At 40.4% G+C, this 17821-nt stretch overlaps 1 protein-coding gene across 1 annotated transcript in view; it reads right to left on the bottom strand.

The window, feature by feature from the left end:
* Positions 1 to 1876: 1876 nt before the first annotated feature.
* Positions 1877 to 17821, bottom strand: part of LOC115207400 (immunoglobulin-like and fibronectin type III domain-containing protein 1) — a 36486-nt gene continuing 20541 nt past the window's right edge. The window contains exons 19-32 of the mRNA XM_029774463.1: positions 13907 to 14025; positions 11161 to 11302; positions 10577 to 10695; positions 10135 to 10276; positions 9734 to 10027; positions 9258 to 9560; positions 6884 to 7060; positions 6559 to 6687; positions 6051 to 6359; positions 5823 to 5905; positions 5493 to 5685; positions 5028 to 5324; positions 4528 to 4854; positions 1877 to 4222 (exon numbers count right to left, since the gene is read on the bottom strand). Coding sequence (XP_029630323.1) covers positions 4218 to 4222; positions 4528 to 4854; positions 5028 to 5324; positions 5493 to 5685; positions 5823 to 5905; positions 6051 to 6359; positions 6559 to 6687; positions 6884 to 7060; positions 9258 to 9560; positions 9734 to 10027; positions 10135 to 10276; positions 10577 to 10695; positions 11161 to 11302; positions 13907 to 14025 — 2639 coding nt within the window. The 3' untranslated portion in view covers positions 1877 to 4217. The remainder of the gene's footprint in view (positions 4223 to 4527; positions 4855 to 5027; positions 5325 to 5492; positions 5686 to 5822; positions 5906 to 6050; positions 6360 to 6558; positions 6688 to 6883; positions 7061 to 9257; positions 9561 to 9733; positions 10028 to 10134; positions 10277 to 10576; positions 10696 to 11160; positions 11303 to 13906; positions 14026 to 17821) is intronic.

The following is a 17821-nucleotide window of genomic DNA, read 5'->3' as shown; positions in this document are numbered from 1 at the left end:
ATGCAATCGCGGTGTCAGATTTTAAAATAGCTTTTCGGCGAAAGCACATTTTGGAATATTCTGAGTACATAGCTCGGCCATCACGGCTAGCTATTTTGACACCCACCAAGTTTGGGACTCACTAAACTCAGAATTACTATTAGAAAAATTGGATTACCTTTGTTGTTCTTCGTCAGAATGCACTCCCAGGACTTCTACTTAAACGACAAATGTTGTTTTGGTTCCAAATAATCCATAGTTATATTCAAATAGCTCTGTTTTGTTCGTGCGTTCAGGTCAATATCCGAAGGGTGACGCGCGAGTGCATTTCGTGACAAAAAAAATCAAAATATTCCATTATCGTACTTCGAAGCATGTCAAACGCTGTTTAAAATCAATTTTATGCTATTTTTCTCGTAAAATAGCGATAATAATCCAACCGGGCAACGTTGTATTCATTCAAAGGCTGAAAGAAAAAATTGAGTAGTCTCGTGAACGCGCATCTCAGTCTCACTGTCCCCAGGCTGACCACTCACAAACTCTGCTGCTGTTCTTTGCCCATAGACAGCAGACACCCCATTCCACTTTCTGGCAGCTTTAGAGAGCCAATGAGAGCCTTAGAAAGTGTCACGTTACAGCAAGATGCTGTATTTTCGATAAAGATGCAATGGAATCTTCTCAGGTTTTGGCCTGCCATATGAGTTCTGTTATACTCACAGACACCATTCAAACAGTTTTAGAAACTTTAGAGTGTTTTCTATCCAAATCTACTAATTATATGCATATTCTCGTTTCTGGGCAAGAGTAGTAACCAGTTTAAATCGGGTACATTTTTTTCCGGCCGTGCAAATACTGCCCCCTAGCCCCAACAGGTTTTAAGAAGAAAACGTGTTAAATCATTGTTGGTTAAGGGCTTGTAAGTAAGTGTTTCACTGTAAGGTCTACACCTGTTGTGAAAAAAAATAAATGATTTGACGTCAGTGATCTTCAGGTCGGAGCTCTAGAAAGAGGCCCGAGTTCCCGACTTGGATGACCGTTGACTTGGACCACACACCCACTCCATTGAATAGCAGGCTAGTGATTGCTTTGCAACACTTACTGACAAGATCAGCCACTGATTCCTTCCAAACCACTCATTGTTGAATTTGCGATTTCCAACTTTTTGTGTAATGTTTATGTCCAACGGCCGATACGTTTTTATCTATAATTTCTCTTCATAATTTCTCTTCATAATATAGATTTAAAGGGTTTTTCCAGTAGATTGTCGACTTGATTCATGATGACTGTTATTGCCAGTAGATTGTCGACTTGATTCATGATGACTGTTAGCTTGCTAACTAATATTTTTGAAAGTATGATGTTGACATGATCAGTCCAAACAAAGCTACGGAGATATAACGTGATTTTACATCATTTTACTGTATCTATGGCCAATGACCTTGAGCCTTCTTGAATGGGTACTTCCAATGTAACTCTATGGCAGCACCCAAGGGGCTTGAATTTTCGAGTTACCCCGGTAAATTTTGAGGTGACGAAGTGTCCCCATGAGTGACAAAACACTGAACCAATCACAGCGCAACTAGAGAACATTACCAACCCCTAAGCTCTGTATTTTCTGCTGGCTGCCCCACCACCACAGAAAGCCCTGAGCTAGGCTGAAACCTGCATTTTGGAGCTGCCTTACTCAAGAAAGCAAAAAATACATTATGTTTGTATGCGGTTTCATTAACTAAATTATTTATTTTTTTACATTCTTTGCAAACTGATATGGGACACGTATAAATGCCAAAATAACATGCAAAACAGGTTGCGTTTGCATTACACACATTATTCTAAACTCCCTTCAGTAAAAGTTTGGTATGGTCTAAGGAATTTGCAGACAAGCTGTCATGTTTAATTTAAGTGACGTTTATTGTACTTATGAAATGTTTTGGATGAGCACTCTGTTTTTTTGTTTCTGTTCCTCTCTCTGTCTCTGTAGCTGTCACGCTGGTATAAAGGAGCGGGAGACAGGCGCAGGAATACATAATGGCTTTTTTAATATACCCAAAACAAGCACATATACAAAACACTGAGATGTACCCATACAAAAGAGCGAGGGTAAACCTCGTAGAACGACACAGGCCGAGACCCGTAATGCACAAAACACGCAGCACAAAAGCTGAAACAACTCACACGACCAACAGACAATGGAACAATAACCGACAAGCACAATGGGGAACAGAGGGCACATATATAACATACTAATCAGGGGAAATGGGAACCAGGTGTGCGTAATCAGACAAGACAGACCGGGGTTGGTGGTAATGATCCAGTTCAGTGAAGCCTAGAAGGACGGTGATGTTGACCTCCGGAACTGGTGAACAGAATGAGCAGCAGTACCTGGGATCCGTGACAGTAGCTTCCGGGTATGCTGGAATAAGGATCTGAGCTACGGCAATCGGCTGGCTTCTCAGTACTGTTCTGAATTGCGTGTTCATGTGAATGGGCGTATTGGAAGACACCATGTCAGTAGTGATGGGGTTGTGTATATGTATTATATATTGTGCTATATTGTATTATGATAAACTGATTGCAACGGTTCAATGAAGATAATTCATGATATGTTTACCTGAGTGGAAAATGTACGCTTGTTTATAATTGCTTAATTAATTAATGAGTTTGTGCTGATGGGAGGGGCTTCCCCTACAAAAGGGGGGACCGTTTTTATTGAGCTGTTGATGGGGCAGCACTGTTTAGCTGTCCCCATAATGTATACTTTTGTGGCAGCACTGTTTTCTTTCGGAATCATTATGTAAATACATACCCTTGTACAGAAGTGCTTTTGTGGCTTGGCCATCATTTTATTTGGTAGAGTTTAAGTTTAATATAGGCTTTATATAGAGTTTCAGTTAAGGTTTTTCAGTTTAGCCTTCTGGCCTACACTACGTGACACACTGTAATAATGATGTTTGCCACATAACACACAACAGACTCAGTGCAAAAGAAAAGACACAACTCTAACCAAGCGCAGATCTCGCGCAGCTTGCAAGATTCTGGCGCATAGGCACAAAATCTGTCTGGTAGTTAACCGACACTGGTGGATGAATGGTGGTGTATGTGCATGTGACAATAAAACAAACTTATAGACCCCTTTCTGTGTTTGCAAACATTGCCACACTACTTTTGGATTATAATTGGATTTTAAGGCTCATACAGTATGCATGTCCTGCTTAATATAATGTTTGTGTCATCATCGCAAATCAACTGCATTATACTTAAAAAACACTTCAACTTTAACCAGTAAAATATCTCTTTGGCTAGCTTTTGCTACAGCCTTTGTCAATGAGCGTTAGTATTATAGCTAACAACTGCTGAATCCAAAATAGTTATTTTGCAAAGATCACAACCAAATATAATCTTTCACTGTTCAAGCAATAATCAAAACATAATTGTAAGTGTATGAGAACCCAACATTTTATTTTGTTAAGAAGTAATAAAAACGTAAATCTAGGTTATGTTGAATGGGTGCAGATGGCGATGGCTTTCTTACTGCTGTCAATAGTCGCGCGCATCTGTGCATGATGTCAAGTGTGTTGTGTACTGGAAAAGGGCCTGAAAGGTGGCAGATAGCCTAGCGGTTAGGACCGTTGGGCCACTAAGTGAGAGGTTGCTGGTTTGAATCCCCGAGCTGACTAGGTGAAAAGTCTGTTGAGGTGCCCTTGAGCAAAGCACTTGACCTTAATTTAACCTGTAAGTCGCTCTGGGTAAGAGGATCTGCTAAATGACAAATGTAACTTACTTAAATATCATTTGATTCAAATATGAACAGATTGATACATCTGTATAATGAATTGAAAGACAATTACACATAATATCACTCTTAATTACCAATATTATATGGAATCCCCATATTAATTCAATGAATAGGCTAAACTCATTTCCTAATGCAAGATATGTAGCCTATGTAGATTTGTCCCCTCACTTTACTTATTTATATATATAAAGACGCTTTCACAAAAGTTAGTGATATGTGTTTGTCTCTTCATGTTCATTTCAGGCTTTGCAATGTTTTAACAACTAGAATACATAGGACACATTGCATGTAAGCACATAGAAAACCAAGAGTGTAACATTTAGACTAAAGAAAAAGGGCATATGAGCCTCCACACACACAACACCTAGTCTATTTAAAGAATATATGATAGGTCAATACATAAGTTTCTGTTGCCAATCAATCAATCATCTGGGTGAACTCTTCACTCTGGAAAACAAACCAATGGTACAGAATTAATATTCTACTACACATAGTATCACACACTAGGACTTCCATGATGTAGAACTGAGGTACATAGATCAAAAAAACCCTCAAAGGTCAAGATATGCTACTTCATTATATCCTGTGGCCACAGGATGAAATTCACTAAACAGAAAATAAATAATTGTTGTCTATGAGCCAATTAATGCACAGTACAGTCACAAAGACCCTCCGCCTCAGACCTGGTGTTTGAAAATAATTACAGATTGCTCCTGTAATGAAAAAATTATGATGGGACTGTGAGATACTACCTCTGACTGTGAGCTTGGTGGAGCACTCTGCCCTGCCCAAGGGACTGTCTGCGATGACACTGTAGTCGCCGCTGTCCTTGGGTCCGATCTTCAATATGAGCATTGTGCAGACCCCACACACGTTGGTGATAAGGTAGTTGGTGTTGGTGTTGAGGCTGACTTTGTTGTGGTACCATGTGACATGGGGTTTTGGATCCCCTCGTACAGCACAGCTCATGTAGCACTCGTAGCCTGGTGGAGCGGTGCGGATTTTCAATCGGAGTAAAAACGATGGTGGACACTGGAGGTCCAAGCCCTTTACGTCTGGCATGTCCAGTATGAACTTTTCTGAGTTACAGGAGAAAAGAGAGAAAGATTACCTCGCAACTAATACTGTTTTGTATACAGGCAACATTTCAAACTTACAGTATTCTCTGTGATGTGGCCTATGGTAAAAGTTTTACGGTTCAATGATCTTTCATTCAACAAATGCAAGGAGGCTAGTTGCTGTCGCCACAAACCTTTTCTCCTTGTGGTTCCCCATGTAGGGGACACAGCAGGTTCTGAAAGGCCCATGTCATTCTTAGCAAACACCCTGAAGTTATACTCTCTGCCGGGTAGAATGTTGATAACTGTGAATTTATGGTTGAAGAGGCTGTCAGCGACCATCCTCCAGGTGCGCTTGACAGAGTCACGTTTGTACACAATGTAGTGCAGCCTGTCATCCTTCTTCTCATCTGGGGAGGGAGTCCAGGTCACAGTCACTGTTCCAGGAACATTCTGTTCCAACTCCACCGGGCCAGGAGGCTTGGGATCATCTGGAACCAGGTCAGAAAGACATGGTCATCTGATTGAAAGCTGAACTTACCTTCAGTATCTGCATTAATACTGGCATTAAAAACTTCACTTACGATTCTCATCTACCGATGACATAAGATTATAGTTGAAATTATAAAAAACATATAGGCAAAATGATTAACATTCACCTGTGACTCTGATCTCGACACTGAAGGTCTCCTGACCAACCATGTTCTTGACAATGATGGTAAAGATGCCCGTATCAGAGCGCTCTGACGTGGGGATCAGAAGCTGTGAACCTCTGTCAGAGTTGGTGATGGTGACACGTTTGGACACAGGAACACAGTCCTTAAACCAATAGATATCTGGCAAAGGAGAGGCCTGTGGACCATGTGAAAGCATGTAAACACAGAGAACTTGGTGCCACAAGCAGGATACAGCAGTAGTCGTTACAGTGAAAGCTTTTATCTTTTTACAGTCGATTTTGTTGGCTGAAAGCTGCATTTGCTTCCCTTTACCTCAAAGTTGATGTTGAACCGTACAGTATTCCCCTTTCTCACAACCATGAAGCTCTTCATTTTTCCTGTAAATTGTGGCCTCACTTGCAGGGTAAAGAAAATTTAAGTATCGGTCAGATTACATTTTTTATTGAATATCAAATTACATTTCAGGGATACAGTCGACTTATATACGATATTCACTATTGAACATCACAATAGTGATTTAAATTAGTTGCTATTCCTTACCAGGAGGAGGCATGGCGATGATGTAATTATCAAAGCCTTGGGGCTCGCCCTCGCCTCCATCATTTGTGGCGATCACTCTCACCCAGTACATTCCCATTGCCTTCAGGCCAATCACATTGAAGGAGGTGGGGATGATGGGGTTGATGTTACAGCGAGTCCACTCTGGGCTCTCATTTGGTCTGATCTCCACAAAGTAGCCTTTGGCCTCATCCTCCACCCCTTCCACCTCCTTTGGTTTAGTCCAAGCCAGAGAAAACGTGGTGTAACTGGAATCTGTTAGCTTTAGGTCTATGACTTTACCAGGGGGTTCTGGAATTACAGCAATGTGATACAGTAGTTATTATTTTAGTTGACATGTGCAATATTACGTAGGAACCAGCCTGATCATTGCGTTCACTATTCTATTTCAGGGTGAAGACAGCGATCAGGCTAGTTCTGCCAGGCTATTGGTGTAACTGATTGTTCTAATATTTCAAAAACATAAATGGTTTTGATGACCATGACTTACTTTTGGGATCTCTGGCAAAGACTATAACAGAGGGAGGACTGGGCTCGCCGACACCAGAGATGTTAATAGCTGACACTCGGAATTCATAAGCTGCTCCCTCAATAACATCTTTCAATGCAAACGTTGTGTCTGAGAGAAAATAAAAAAGTTCAGAGTATCATTATGCCAGAGCATACTTACAAAGTCTTACACATAAAAGTAAAGTGTGATGAGTCGCGGTTGCAAGTTATATATTTTTACAAAAGGTTCTTGTTGTACACTTCCAGGTAAATTAACACATTTGTAGATATATTTCCTTGCGCCATTGCCTATGAGGAGGCCGCACCTTTGATAGGCCCGTCTAGGTTCGCCGGGCTCCAAAAGTTGCTTCCCTTCTTGCGTCTCTCAAGGTTGTAAGCCCAAATTTCAGTTTCTCCAGTGTTGATAGGGGGAGACCAAGCCAGATTGATGCAGTCCTTGAAGGCACTGACCACTTTGGGTGCCGAAGGGGGTCCTGGGTAACCTGAGAGAATAACTTGTTATTCTGCTTTCCATTACCATGCATATAGAGCCAAATCTAATCACAGTGGAGAATTCTTCCTAGAAATGACAGAATCTGTATGTAAAGTCGGTATAACAAAAAGATGTTCTGTGTAGAATAAGAGAACGATCCAGCTGGATGTAATGTCAGGCAGAACACTCTCTTCATGTAAAAATACTGATTTGCTTTGTTTCGATAAAAATAATAGGACTTCACAAACACAAACTCTGCATCATTGGGAAAGGTTCGTAAGCAAGTATTCCACTGAAGTCTACACCAGTTGTGTTCAGCGCATGTGATAAATACAATTTTATTTTATTTGGTAGTAGGTGCCAGGCGCACTGGTTAGAGTGTGTCAAGAACTGCACCACTGCTGTTTTTTTTCATGCTCAACAGTTTCCCGTGTGTATCAAGAATGGTCCACCACCCAAAGCACATTCAGCCAACTTGACACAACTGTGGGAAGCATTGGAGTCAACATGGGCCAGCATCCCTGTGGAATGCTTTTGACACCTTGTAGAGTCCATGGCCTGACAAATTGAGGCTGTTCTGAGGGCAAAAGGGGGTGCAACCCAATATTAGTAAGGTGTTCCTAATGTTTTGTACACTCAGTGTAGACCTCGTCAGTTCACAAAACATTATTTAATAATGTGATCAACATATGTTTTCCAAATTCTGTCAAATATTTTAGATTTTTGTTTAACTTTATAATATACCAAATCTGTAACTAGATAGTTCAGTCCTCCAAATAGTTATTGAGGGTGAATGAGGCTTTCCAATCTATAATTTTTTTGCAGCAATTAGACCTTGATTGCACAACTTTCTCTAATATTGATCACCTATATTTACATTTCCCAACAGACATAACGTGGATGGATGGATATAAATTCCTAGACATAATGAAATTTTACATTTACATTTTACATTTTAGTCATTTAGCAGACGCTTTTATCCAGAGCGATGATAGCTGCATGTATCCCAAAAGGGTGTCAGTTTATCACAGGACCACAGCATATGTAATAGGGTTCCTTTGTGCTTTTTACGTCTCCAACAGAGATATGACATTTCTGGGTGCAATACATGCATTCTGGCAAGAGTGTAGTAAGTCCTATGATTATGTTATTCAATTGTGGTAGTTTATGTCTTAAGTTGTAGGAGCAGGTATGAGCATTTTCACATATCTGTGACCAATGGTTCTCCTCATTTTCTTCCTAAAGATCTGTTTCACATTTTTTCCTTTTAGGTTCTGAACCATTAGGTAAAGTTTCAATCAACCCTTGATATAACTTGGCAATTCCTTAGGTTCATCCAGATTCTGTTGAAGCGATTCAATATAATTTTGGATTGTCTGTTTTTTCTTCAACGCCTTGGAACCAAAATAGTGAATATATTGTAAATCATAAGGTATTATATTTATGGCTTTGATACTCCTCCCTGCACAAGTATAGCCAGCTGTCCATTGTTTAAGGGAAGGCAGTTGTGCAGTCCAGTAATACATATTCATATGAGGTAGTCCAAGACCTCCAGCTTTATAGGGTAATTGTAAAACAGTCAATTTGACTCTTGAGATGTTTCCATTCCAAATAAAGTTGGAGAGCCGGCAGTTTATTTTATTTAAAAAGTTGGATGGAATTGAAATGGGCAGGGTCTGGAATAAATACATCAACCTTGGTAATATATTCATTTTGATTATGTTGACCCTACTTAACATAGAGATAGGGAGAGATCTCAGTCTCTGAACATTAATTGATAGGTTTGAATTCAAAGGAGAGTAATTGATTTCTTTGGCCTCCTCCAGATTGCATGGAGTCAGTACTCCAAGGTATTTCATGTGTCTTTGTCCATTTCCACTTACATTTACTTTCTACGCTTGAGAAATGATGATTCACAATTCACTTTGAATCCTGATGCAGCATTATGTATCCATCAATAGTAAAATAAATGACAGAGAATGTTCTGGTTCAGTTAAATAAAGTAAAATGTAATCTGCATACAATGAGATCGCATGTTGATCTCCCCCAATCTCTATGCCCCGGAATGAGCCATGAGTTGTAATTATGATTCTAGAGTTTATGTGGCGAAAGAAAATAGACATCAGGCATCCCTGTCTTGTCCCTCTTGATAACTGAAATGATTGAGAGATCTGTCCTAAAATATATGGATTTTTAACAATACTTACACAATATGCCAGCCTGGATGTCCTCTGTCTCCAACACATCACTGACTCCCTCCTCATTCTTGGCTCTGATGTGGTAACAGTATCTTTTCCCAGGCTTTACATTAGTATCCCTGTATTTAAGGGGGTCATTTGGAAGCTCCCCTACATTTGTCCATGTTTTGCTTCCCCCCACTTGCTGGCGCTCCAAAATGTAGTGTTTGACTGGACAGCCACCGTCATCCTTTGGGGGTTTCCATTTGAATTCAATGGCGGTTAGAGAAGTTTCCACAATTTCCACAGGTCTTTGTGGTGGAGTGGGTTTGTCTGTTGGGAGAAAACTATGAAAATGAAAACGTGGCCTAACAACAGAATGAGATGTTAGTGATATTCCACAAAAGTCTTCAAGCGAAATGTATGTCATCATTGAGGCATTTTGTTAAAATGTTCTGCATCGGACTTGCCAGGAATCTAATTTCATATCCTGCTTCCTAACTCACCAAGAACAATCAGTCTGGATGTGGCTTCCAGTGTACCATAGTCATTTTTGATATTGATTTTGACCTCTCCACAGTTCTTCCTTTGACAATCGGTAAGACACAAGCCGGCTTTTATGTCAGTCTGTTCTATCTTGACATTGAGGCCATCCAGGAGTTCCTCATCCTCCTTGATCCACTTGATCTTCATTGGGTCACCACCCGAAAAGGCCAATTTCCACTCAGCCGTTTCACATGCTCTCACAATGACCGGCTTGGAGAATTCTCTCAGAGAATCCATGTTGAATGTTGGTGGGTCTTAAATATGAAAGAAAAGAAAATTCTCAAATCAAGGGAACAACAGCCTTACTGAAGCTTTTCATAACCCTGGATGTAACCCACATACTGTAACTGTCCATTCTTACTCTGCACAGTGAGTGATCCCTCAGATATACGACCATCCACCTCAAAGCGATAGACTCCTGCATCGTCTTTTTTACAGTTATCAATGACCAACTTGTGACAGGCTCCTTCTTTGATGATTTTCACCCTGTCATCAGGAGGTACCTGATCACAGAAAGAGAATATATTTAAATCTAATAGGGGAAAACAGACTCTTGTTTCTCAATCAGCAATAACAGAATCTTTGCTAATGGGTACTTTTTCCCTTTGATGATGGTTTTGACAGGGTGAATAAAGGTTTTATTTATACCATTATGAGGTGGAGGATTTCCTAGTCCAACATTAATACACCTGATCCAATTAATTAACTAATCATCAAGCTATTGTTCTGAATCAAATATTATTGGGCTGGAGCAAAAGGTTGCTGAATACTTTATTTGTGTCATTGAAGAATACAGCACTCACCTGAAATCCGTCTTTATACCAGACCCCCTTACAGTTCGGACTGCTCAGTTTGCAGGACAGCTCTGCTGGTGTGCAGATTTTAACTTGGACATCAGCCACTCCCAAAATGAATTGAACAGCTGGATCTATAAATAAGTAAAGACAGCCAAAATTGTCATGCACAAAGACTGTGTGTATATATAGTCACTATTGTCATTGTACAACATTATCATAATGACTATGGATGAACAAGTTCTAAAATATATATTTACTGTGTCTTATAAATGACAGAACAACAAAATGTTACTTAAAATGTTACATACCAAGTTAGGTGATGAATTGTTATCCATGTCCATAACAGTCACAGGGTTGGAGGGGGGGGGGTGTAAAGTAGAACGAACACAGATGTATAACAGGTGATAAACATTTGTCTATGATAGTTTTACAATTTTATCCGACAAAAACATAACACCGTCATAAAAGAGACATAACATCAGAGGTCATCTTGTGTCACCGAATGTCAGGTGACAAGGCAGTGTCATTTCCCACCTATTGGAAACAGTTTGGTGTAATGACATGTTAATATAACAGTCTATGTTACTTACGCTGAACAGTGAGTGTGGCCTCTGATATACGACCATCCACCTCAAAGCGATAGACTGCTCCATCATCTTTTCGACAGCAATCAATGACAAGCTTGTGACAGGCTCCATCTGTGATGATTTTCACCCTGTCATCAGGAGTTACCTGATCACAGAAGTAGGGATTGAAACAGCAGACTGAAAAGAGATTCTTGTTTGTTGTTCATCTGTCACACAATCTTTCCGAATGGTTACTTTCACTTCCATGACTGAAATACACTGAACAACAATATAAACGCAACATGCAACAATTTCAAAGATCAACAGTTCATATAAGGAAATTAATTAGGCCCTAATCTAAGGATTTCACATGACTGGGAATACAGATATGCATCTGTTGGTCACAGATAACTTGGGGAAGAAAAGGTACGGATGTGGATTAGATCTGGATTTGCCTCATGCAGCGTGACACATCTCCTTCGCATAGAGTTGATCAGGCTGTTGATTGTGGCCTGTGGAATGTTGTCCCATTCCTCTTCAATGGCTTTGTAAAGTTGCAGGATATTGCCGGGAACTGGAACACGTTGTCATACACGTCGATCCTGAACGTGCTCAATGGGTGACGTCTGTTGAGTATGCAGGCCATGGAAGAACTGAGACATTTTCAGCTTCCAGGAATTGTGTACAGATCCTTGCGACATGGGGTTGTGCATTATCATGCTGAAACATGAGGTGATGGTGGCGGATGAATGGCACGACAATGGGCCTCAAGATCTCGTCACGGTATATCTGTGCATTTAAATTGCCACTGATAAAATTCAATTGTATTTGTTTTCCGTAGCTTATGCCTGCCCATACAACCCCACTGACACTATGGGGCACTCTGTTCACAATGTTGACATCAGCAAAGCGCTACCCACACAACACCACACATGCTGTCTGCCATCTGCCTGGTACAGTTGAACCGGGATTCATCCGTGAAGAGCACACTTCTCCAGCGTGACAGTTGCCATCGAAGGTGAGCATTTGCGCACTGAAGTCGGGTACGACGCCGAACTGCAGTCAAGACCCTGGTTAGGATAATGAGCATGCAGATGAGCTTCCCTGAAACATTTTCTGACAGTTCTTCAATTGTGCAAACCTGCTGTCCGGGTGGCTGGTCTCAGATGATCCCGCAGGTGATGAAACCGGAGGTGGAGGTCCTGGGCTGGCGTGGTTACACGTGGTCTGCGATTGTGAGGCCGGTTGGACGTACTGCCAGATTCTCTAAAATGACGTTGGAGGTGGCTTATGATAGAGAAATTAACATTCAATTCTCTGGCAACGGCTCTGGTGGACATTCCTGCAGTCAGGATGCCAATTGCACGCTCCCTCAAAACTTGAGACATCTGTGGCATTGTGTTGTGTGACAAAACAACACATTTTAGAGTGGCCTTTTATTGTCCCCAGCACAAGGTGCACCTGCATAATGATCATGATGTTTAATCAGCTTCTTGATATTTTAGACCTATCAGGTGGATGGATTATTTTAGCAAAAGAGAAATGCTCACTAACAGGGGTGTAAACCAATTTGTGCACAACATTTGAGAGGAATAAGCTTTTTGTGTGTATGGAACATTTCTGGGATCTTTTATTTTAGCTCATGAAACATGGGACCAACACTTTACAGCTTGCGTTTATATTTTTGTTCCGTGTAGTTGTGTTTATCCTGTCAGGATTTCACTTAAACTCATTGAATGTTGATCGCCCCACCATCTGACAATAACTATTGTCTATATACAGTACGCTTAAAGAGGACGTATAGAGAGGATGTGATGAAAAAAAAAGAAATCCCGGTTGAAAACAGCCTATCGCCTATGTGGCATCGGTATTAGTCATATACGTAATTTAACTTTAAAACTGATCATTTAAAAAGAAAAGTCAGTATTTTCTAAATTATAAAGTCTGAGATTAGGAGTACCTGTGAAGTCTCTGCTTTCCTTGATATATTTGAAGGTTGGGTTTTGATTTCATGTAATGCCCACTAAGATAGTGTTTGTTCATGAATTCTCTCTCGGAGCGCACACAAGTCGCTCCAGCTGAAGGGTAGCGTTCGGATCTCACAATATCAGTCAAGCATCAAAGCTAATTGGCTAAAATTAGCTAGCTTGCTAGCTACTTCCACACAGAACTGAGAGAACAGTTTTTTTTTGCTTACTGAACCCTGTCATAACAACCGGGTGTAGGCTAGGCTGGTTTTAAAATCATCAATTATTCTTCTCTCTTGGACTCTCAAACCAGAGTGTTAATATTGGAGTAGATTGTCAGAGTGAATTTACAAACTCAGACACATGCAAGAAACACCCACATCAAACTACGCCTCCAAGACACAAATCTAGATTTCGAAGCATTTTTTTGCGAGGAGGAGGAAAACTGAGGCAAAATCAGCCACTACAGTCCCTCTTTAATGCAGAGTTCTTCAATCCTGATGTGGAGCAAAATCCTGCACACCTTGTGGTTCTCCTGGACCAAGGACGAGTGGCACAGTGGTCTAAGGTACTGCATCTCCATGCTAGAGGCATCACTACAGACCCTGGTTTGATTCCAGGCTGTATCACAACCGGCAGTGAGTGGGCGGCGTACAATTGGCCCAGCGTCGTCTGGGTGTGGCCGGGGTAGGCCGTCATTATAAATAAGAATTTGTTCTTAACTGACTTGCCTAGTTAAAAAAAGGTTAAATACAAAAATTATGAACAACACTATTTGTTTGATTGAAGAATAATGTACTGACCTGTTTTCCATGTTTATACCAGACCCCATCAATGTTCAGACAGCTCACTTCGCAGAGTAGCTCTGCTGTTGCATCAAGCTTAACGTCGACATCAGACAGTCCAATGCTGAATTGAGCACCTAGATCTAAAAATAAGTAAAGACAGCAGAAACCATCATAGTTTAGTATAATCTCAAAGTGGGTAATGCATCACCACTTTCCTTATAATATTAGCCGTAAATTGTCATACAGATGTAGGATCTTAATTTTAACCATTTCGCTACAGCAGAAAAATATTCCTGCAGCAAAAGGAAATGTCAATAACTACAGTTGAAGTCGAAAGTTTACATACACTTAGGTTGGAGTCATTAAAACTAGTTTTTCAACCACTCCACACGTTTCTTGATAACAAACTATAGTTTTGGCAAGTCGGTTAGGACATCTACTTTGCGCATGACACAAGTCATTTTTCCAACAATTGTTTACAGACAGATTATTTCACATATAATTCACTGTATCACAATTCCAGTGGGTCAGAAGTTTACATACACTAAGTTGACTATGCCTTTAAACAGCTTGGAAAATTCCAGAAAATGATGTCATGGCTTCAGAAGCTTCTGATAGGCTATCTGACATCATTTGAGTCAATTGGAGGTGTACCTGTCAATAGCTCCCTAGGAGAGGTGGGTGTGAAGTCAGGTGCAGGAGAGTAATAATATAGAGAAGGCGTTTATTAAAGAGTCCATCCATAGAACAGCACAGGACCACAACAGCAGCCCACTAAAATAATCCGGAACACAGTCCAGAAAATACACCTGTCTAACAGAACAAAATAAAATGCAACCCAAACCAACGACAGGTACACAAACAATCCCGCACAAAACCAAACTGGTAGGGCGAGATTAAATACCCCACTAATTAACCTAAACAAGACACAGGTGAAACACAAGACAGACAAAACCAAACGAAAAGGAAAAGGGATCGGTGGCAGCTAGTAGACCGGCGACGACAACCGCTGAGCGCCGCCCGAACAGGGAGAGGAGCCACCTTCGGTGGAAGTCGTGACAGTACCTGTGGATGTATTTCAAGGCCTACCTTCAAACTCAGTGCCACTTTGCTTGATATCATGGGAAAATCAAAAGATATTAGCCAAGACCTCAGAAAAAGAATTGGAGACCTCCACAAGTCTGGTTCATCCTTAGGAGCAATTTCCAAATGCCTAAAGATACCACGTTCATCTGAACAAACAATAGTACGCACGTATAAACACCATGGGAACACGCAGGCGTCACACAGCTCAGAAAGGAGACACGTTCTGTCTCCTAGAGATGAACGTAATTTGGTGCAAAAAGTGCAAATAAATCCCAGAACAACAGCAAAGGACCTTGTGAAGATGCTGGAGGAAACAGGTACAAAAGTATCTATATCCACACTAAAAATGAGTCCTATATCGACATAAGCTAAAAGGCCGCTCAGCAAGGAAGAAGCCACTGCTCCAAAACCGGTTTGCAACTGCACATGGGGACAAAGTCGTACTTTTTGGAGAAATGTCCTCTGGTCTGATGAAAGAAAAATAGAACTGTTTGGCCATAAAGACCATCGTTAAGTTTGGAGTAAAAAGGGGATGCTTGCAAGCCGAAGACACCATCCCAACTGTGATGCACGGGGTGGCAGCATCATGTTGTGGGGGTGATTTGCTGCAGGAGGCACTGGTGCACTTCACAAAATAGATGGCATCATGAGGAAGGGAAATTATGTGGATATATTGAAGTAACATCTCAAGACATCAGTCAGGAAGTTAAAGCTTGGTCGAAAATGGGTCTTCCAAATGGACAATGACCCCAAGTATACGTCCAAATTTGTGGCAAAATGGCTTAAACCTCTTAACGCACAGATCCCGCTAGCCAAATTCAAATGACAAAATTGTAATATTAAACATTCATGAACAGACAAGTGTCTTACATAATTTAAAAGCTTAACTTCTTCTTAATCCAACCGTGTTGTCAGATTTTAAAAAGGCTTTATGGTGAAAGCATACCATGCGATTATCTGAGGACAGCGCCCCGCATACACCAGCATTAAAAACATTTTCCAAACCATCAGAGGTGTCACAAAAATCAGAAATAGCGATAAAATAAACCACTTACCTTTGAAGATCTTCCTCTGTTTGCAATCCCAAGGGTCCCAGCTACACAACAAATGGTCGTTTTGTTCAATAAAGTCCTTCTTTATCTCCCAAAAAAGGCAGTTTAGATGGCGCGTTTAATTCAGTAATCCACCCGTTCCACTCATTCAACATGCAGACAAAGGAATCCCAAAAGTTACCGGTAAACTTTGTCCAAACAAGCCAAACAACACTTCTAATCAGTCCTCAGGTACCGTAATATGTAAATAAACGATACAATTTAAGACGGAATGTAGTATGTTCAATACCGGAGATAAATAACAAAGTGCGCGCCCTCATTCACAAGCTCCACAAGACTAAAGTCCTAACGAGGGACACCTTGAAAGACTACAAATACTTGCTATTTTTTCCAAAAACAAGACTGAAACCCTTTCTAAAGACTGTTGACATCTAGTGGAAACCATAGGAACTGCAATCTGGGAGCTATTTATTTGTATATCCCATAGATATGGCCTGTGACCTCAAAAAAAAAAAATGTCCGGATGGATTTTCCTCTGGTTTTTGCCTGCCATATCAGTTCTGTTATACTCACAGACATTATTTCTATCCAATGCTACCAATTATATGCATATCCTAGCTTCTGGGCCTGAGTGACAGGCAGTTTACTTTGGGCACGTCATTTATCTGAACTTCCGAATACTGCCCCCTAGCCCTAAGAGGGGGCAACAAAGTCAAGGTATTGGAGTGGCCATCACAAAGCCCTGACCTCAACCCTATAGAAAATGTTTGGGCAGAACTGAAAAATCATGTGTGAGCCAGGAGGCCTGTAAACCTGACTCAGTTACACCAGCTCTGTCAGGAGGAATGGGCCAAAATTCACCCAACTTATTGTGGGAAGCTTGTGGAAGACTACCCCAAACGCTTGACCCAAGTTAACCAATTCAAAGACAATACTAACAAATACTAATTGAGTGCATGTAAACTTCTGACCCCTGGAATGTGATGAAAGAAATAAAAGCTGAAATAAATCATTCTCTCTACTATTATTCTAACATTTCACATTCTTAAATAAAGTTATCTTCCTAACTGACCTAAGACAGGGAATTTTTACTAGGATTGAATGTCAGGAATTGTGAAAAACTGAGTTTAAATGTATTTGACGAATGTGTATGTAATCTTCTGGCTTCAACTGTATGTGGATTATAATTAATGGACATTTTGTGTAGTGTTCAATACATTTATAGGGCAAATCAAGTCTGACATTTTTAAGTGGAAATTACAAACTTTAGAAGCTTTTTTTAAACCTTTGTATACAACTATTATCAGCTACAAAAGCAAACAAATTAAGATCTTACATATGTATGCACAAGACATATGCAATAGCAATGAACCAAAAATAAACAAGGTTACATATGATTATTGACAAGATAATGATGGGGACTATAGATTGTTTAGGAAGTTCACAGAATGGTGGTTTCAAATGTTATACCACATTGTCATTTGTCATAGTGAATATAGACCAGCAAGTTATATAATTACTGTGTCTTATAAATTACGAAGAACAGCAGCAATGTAATGTTACATACCAAGTGAGTTGATGAATTGTTATCCATGTTCATAACAGCAATTGGCAGAGTTGGCAGAGTTGGCCGGGGAGAAAGTATATTGGAATGAACGAAGATGTACAGTATAACAGGTTAATCAACATACTTCACTATGATGTACCATTCAATTTCATGTACAGTATCTTAAAGTGCTCTAATCAAGGGAACATCAGCCTCCGGATCCTGGATGTAACCCACATGCTGTAA

The sequence above is a fragment of the Salmo trutta genome, chromosome 14, assembly GCF_901001165.1.
Source record: "Salmo trutta chromosome 14, fSalTru1.1, whole genome shotgun sequence".
Taxonomy (NCBI): domain Eukaryota; kingdom Metazoa; phylum Chordata; class Actinopteri; order Salmoniformes; family Salmonidae; genus Salmo; species Salmo trutta.
This window is presented reverse-complemented; position numbering and strand designations above follow the sequence as displayed.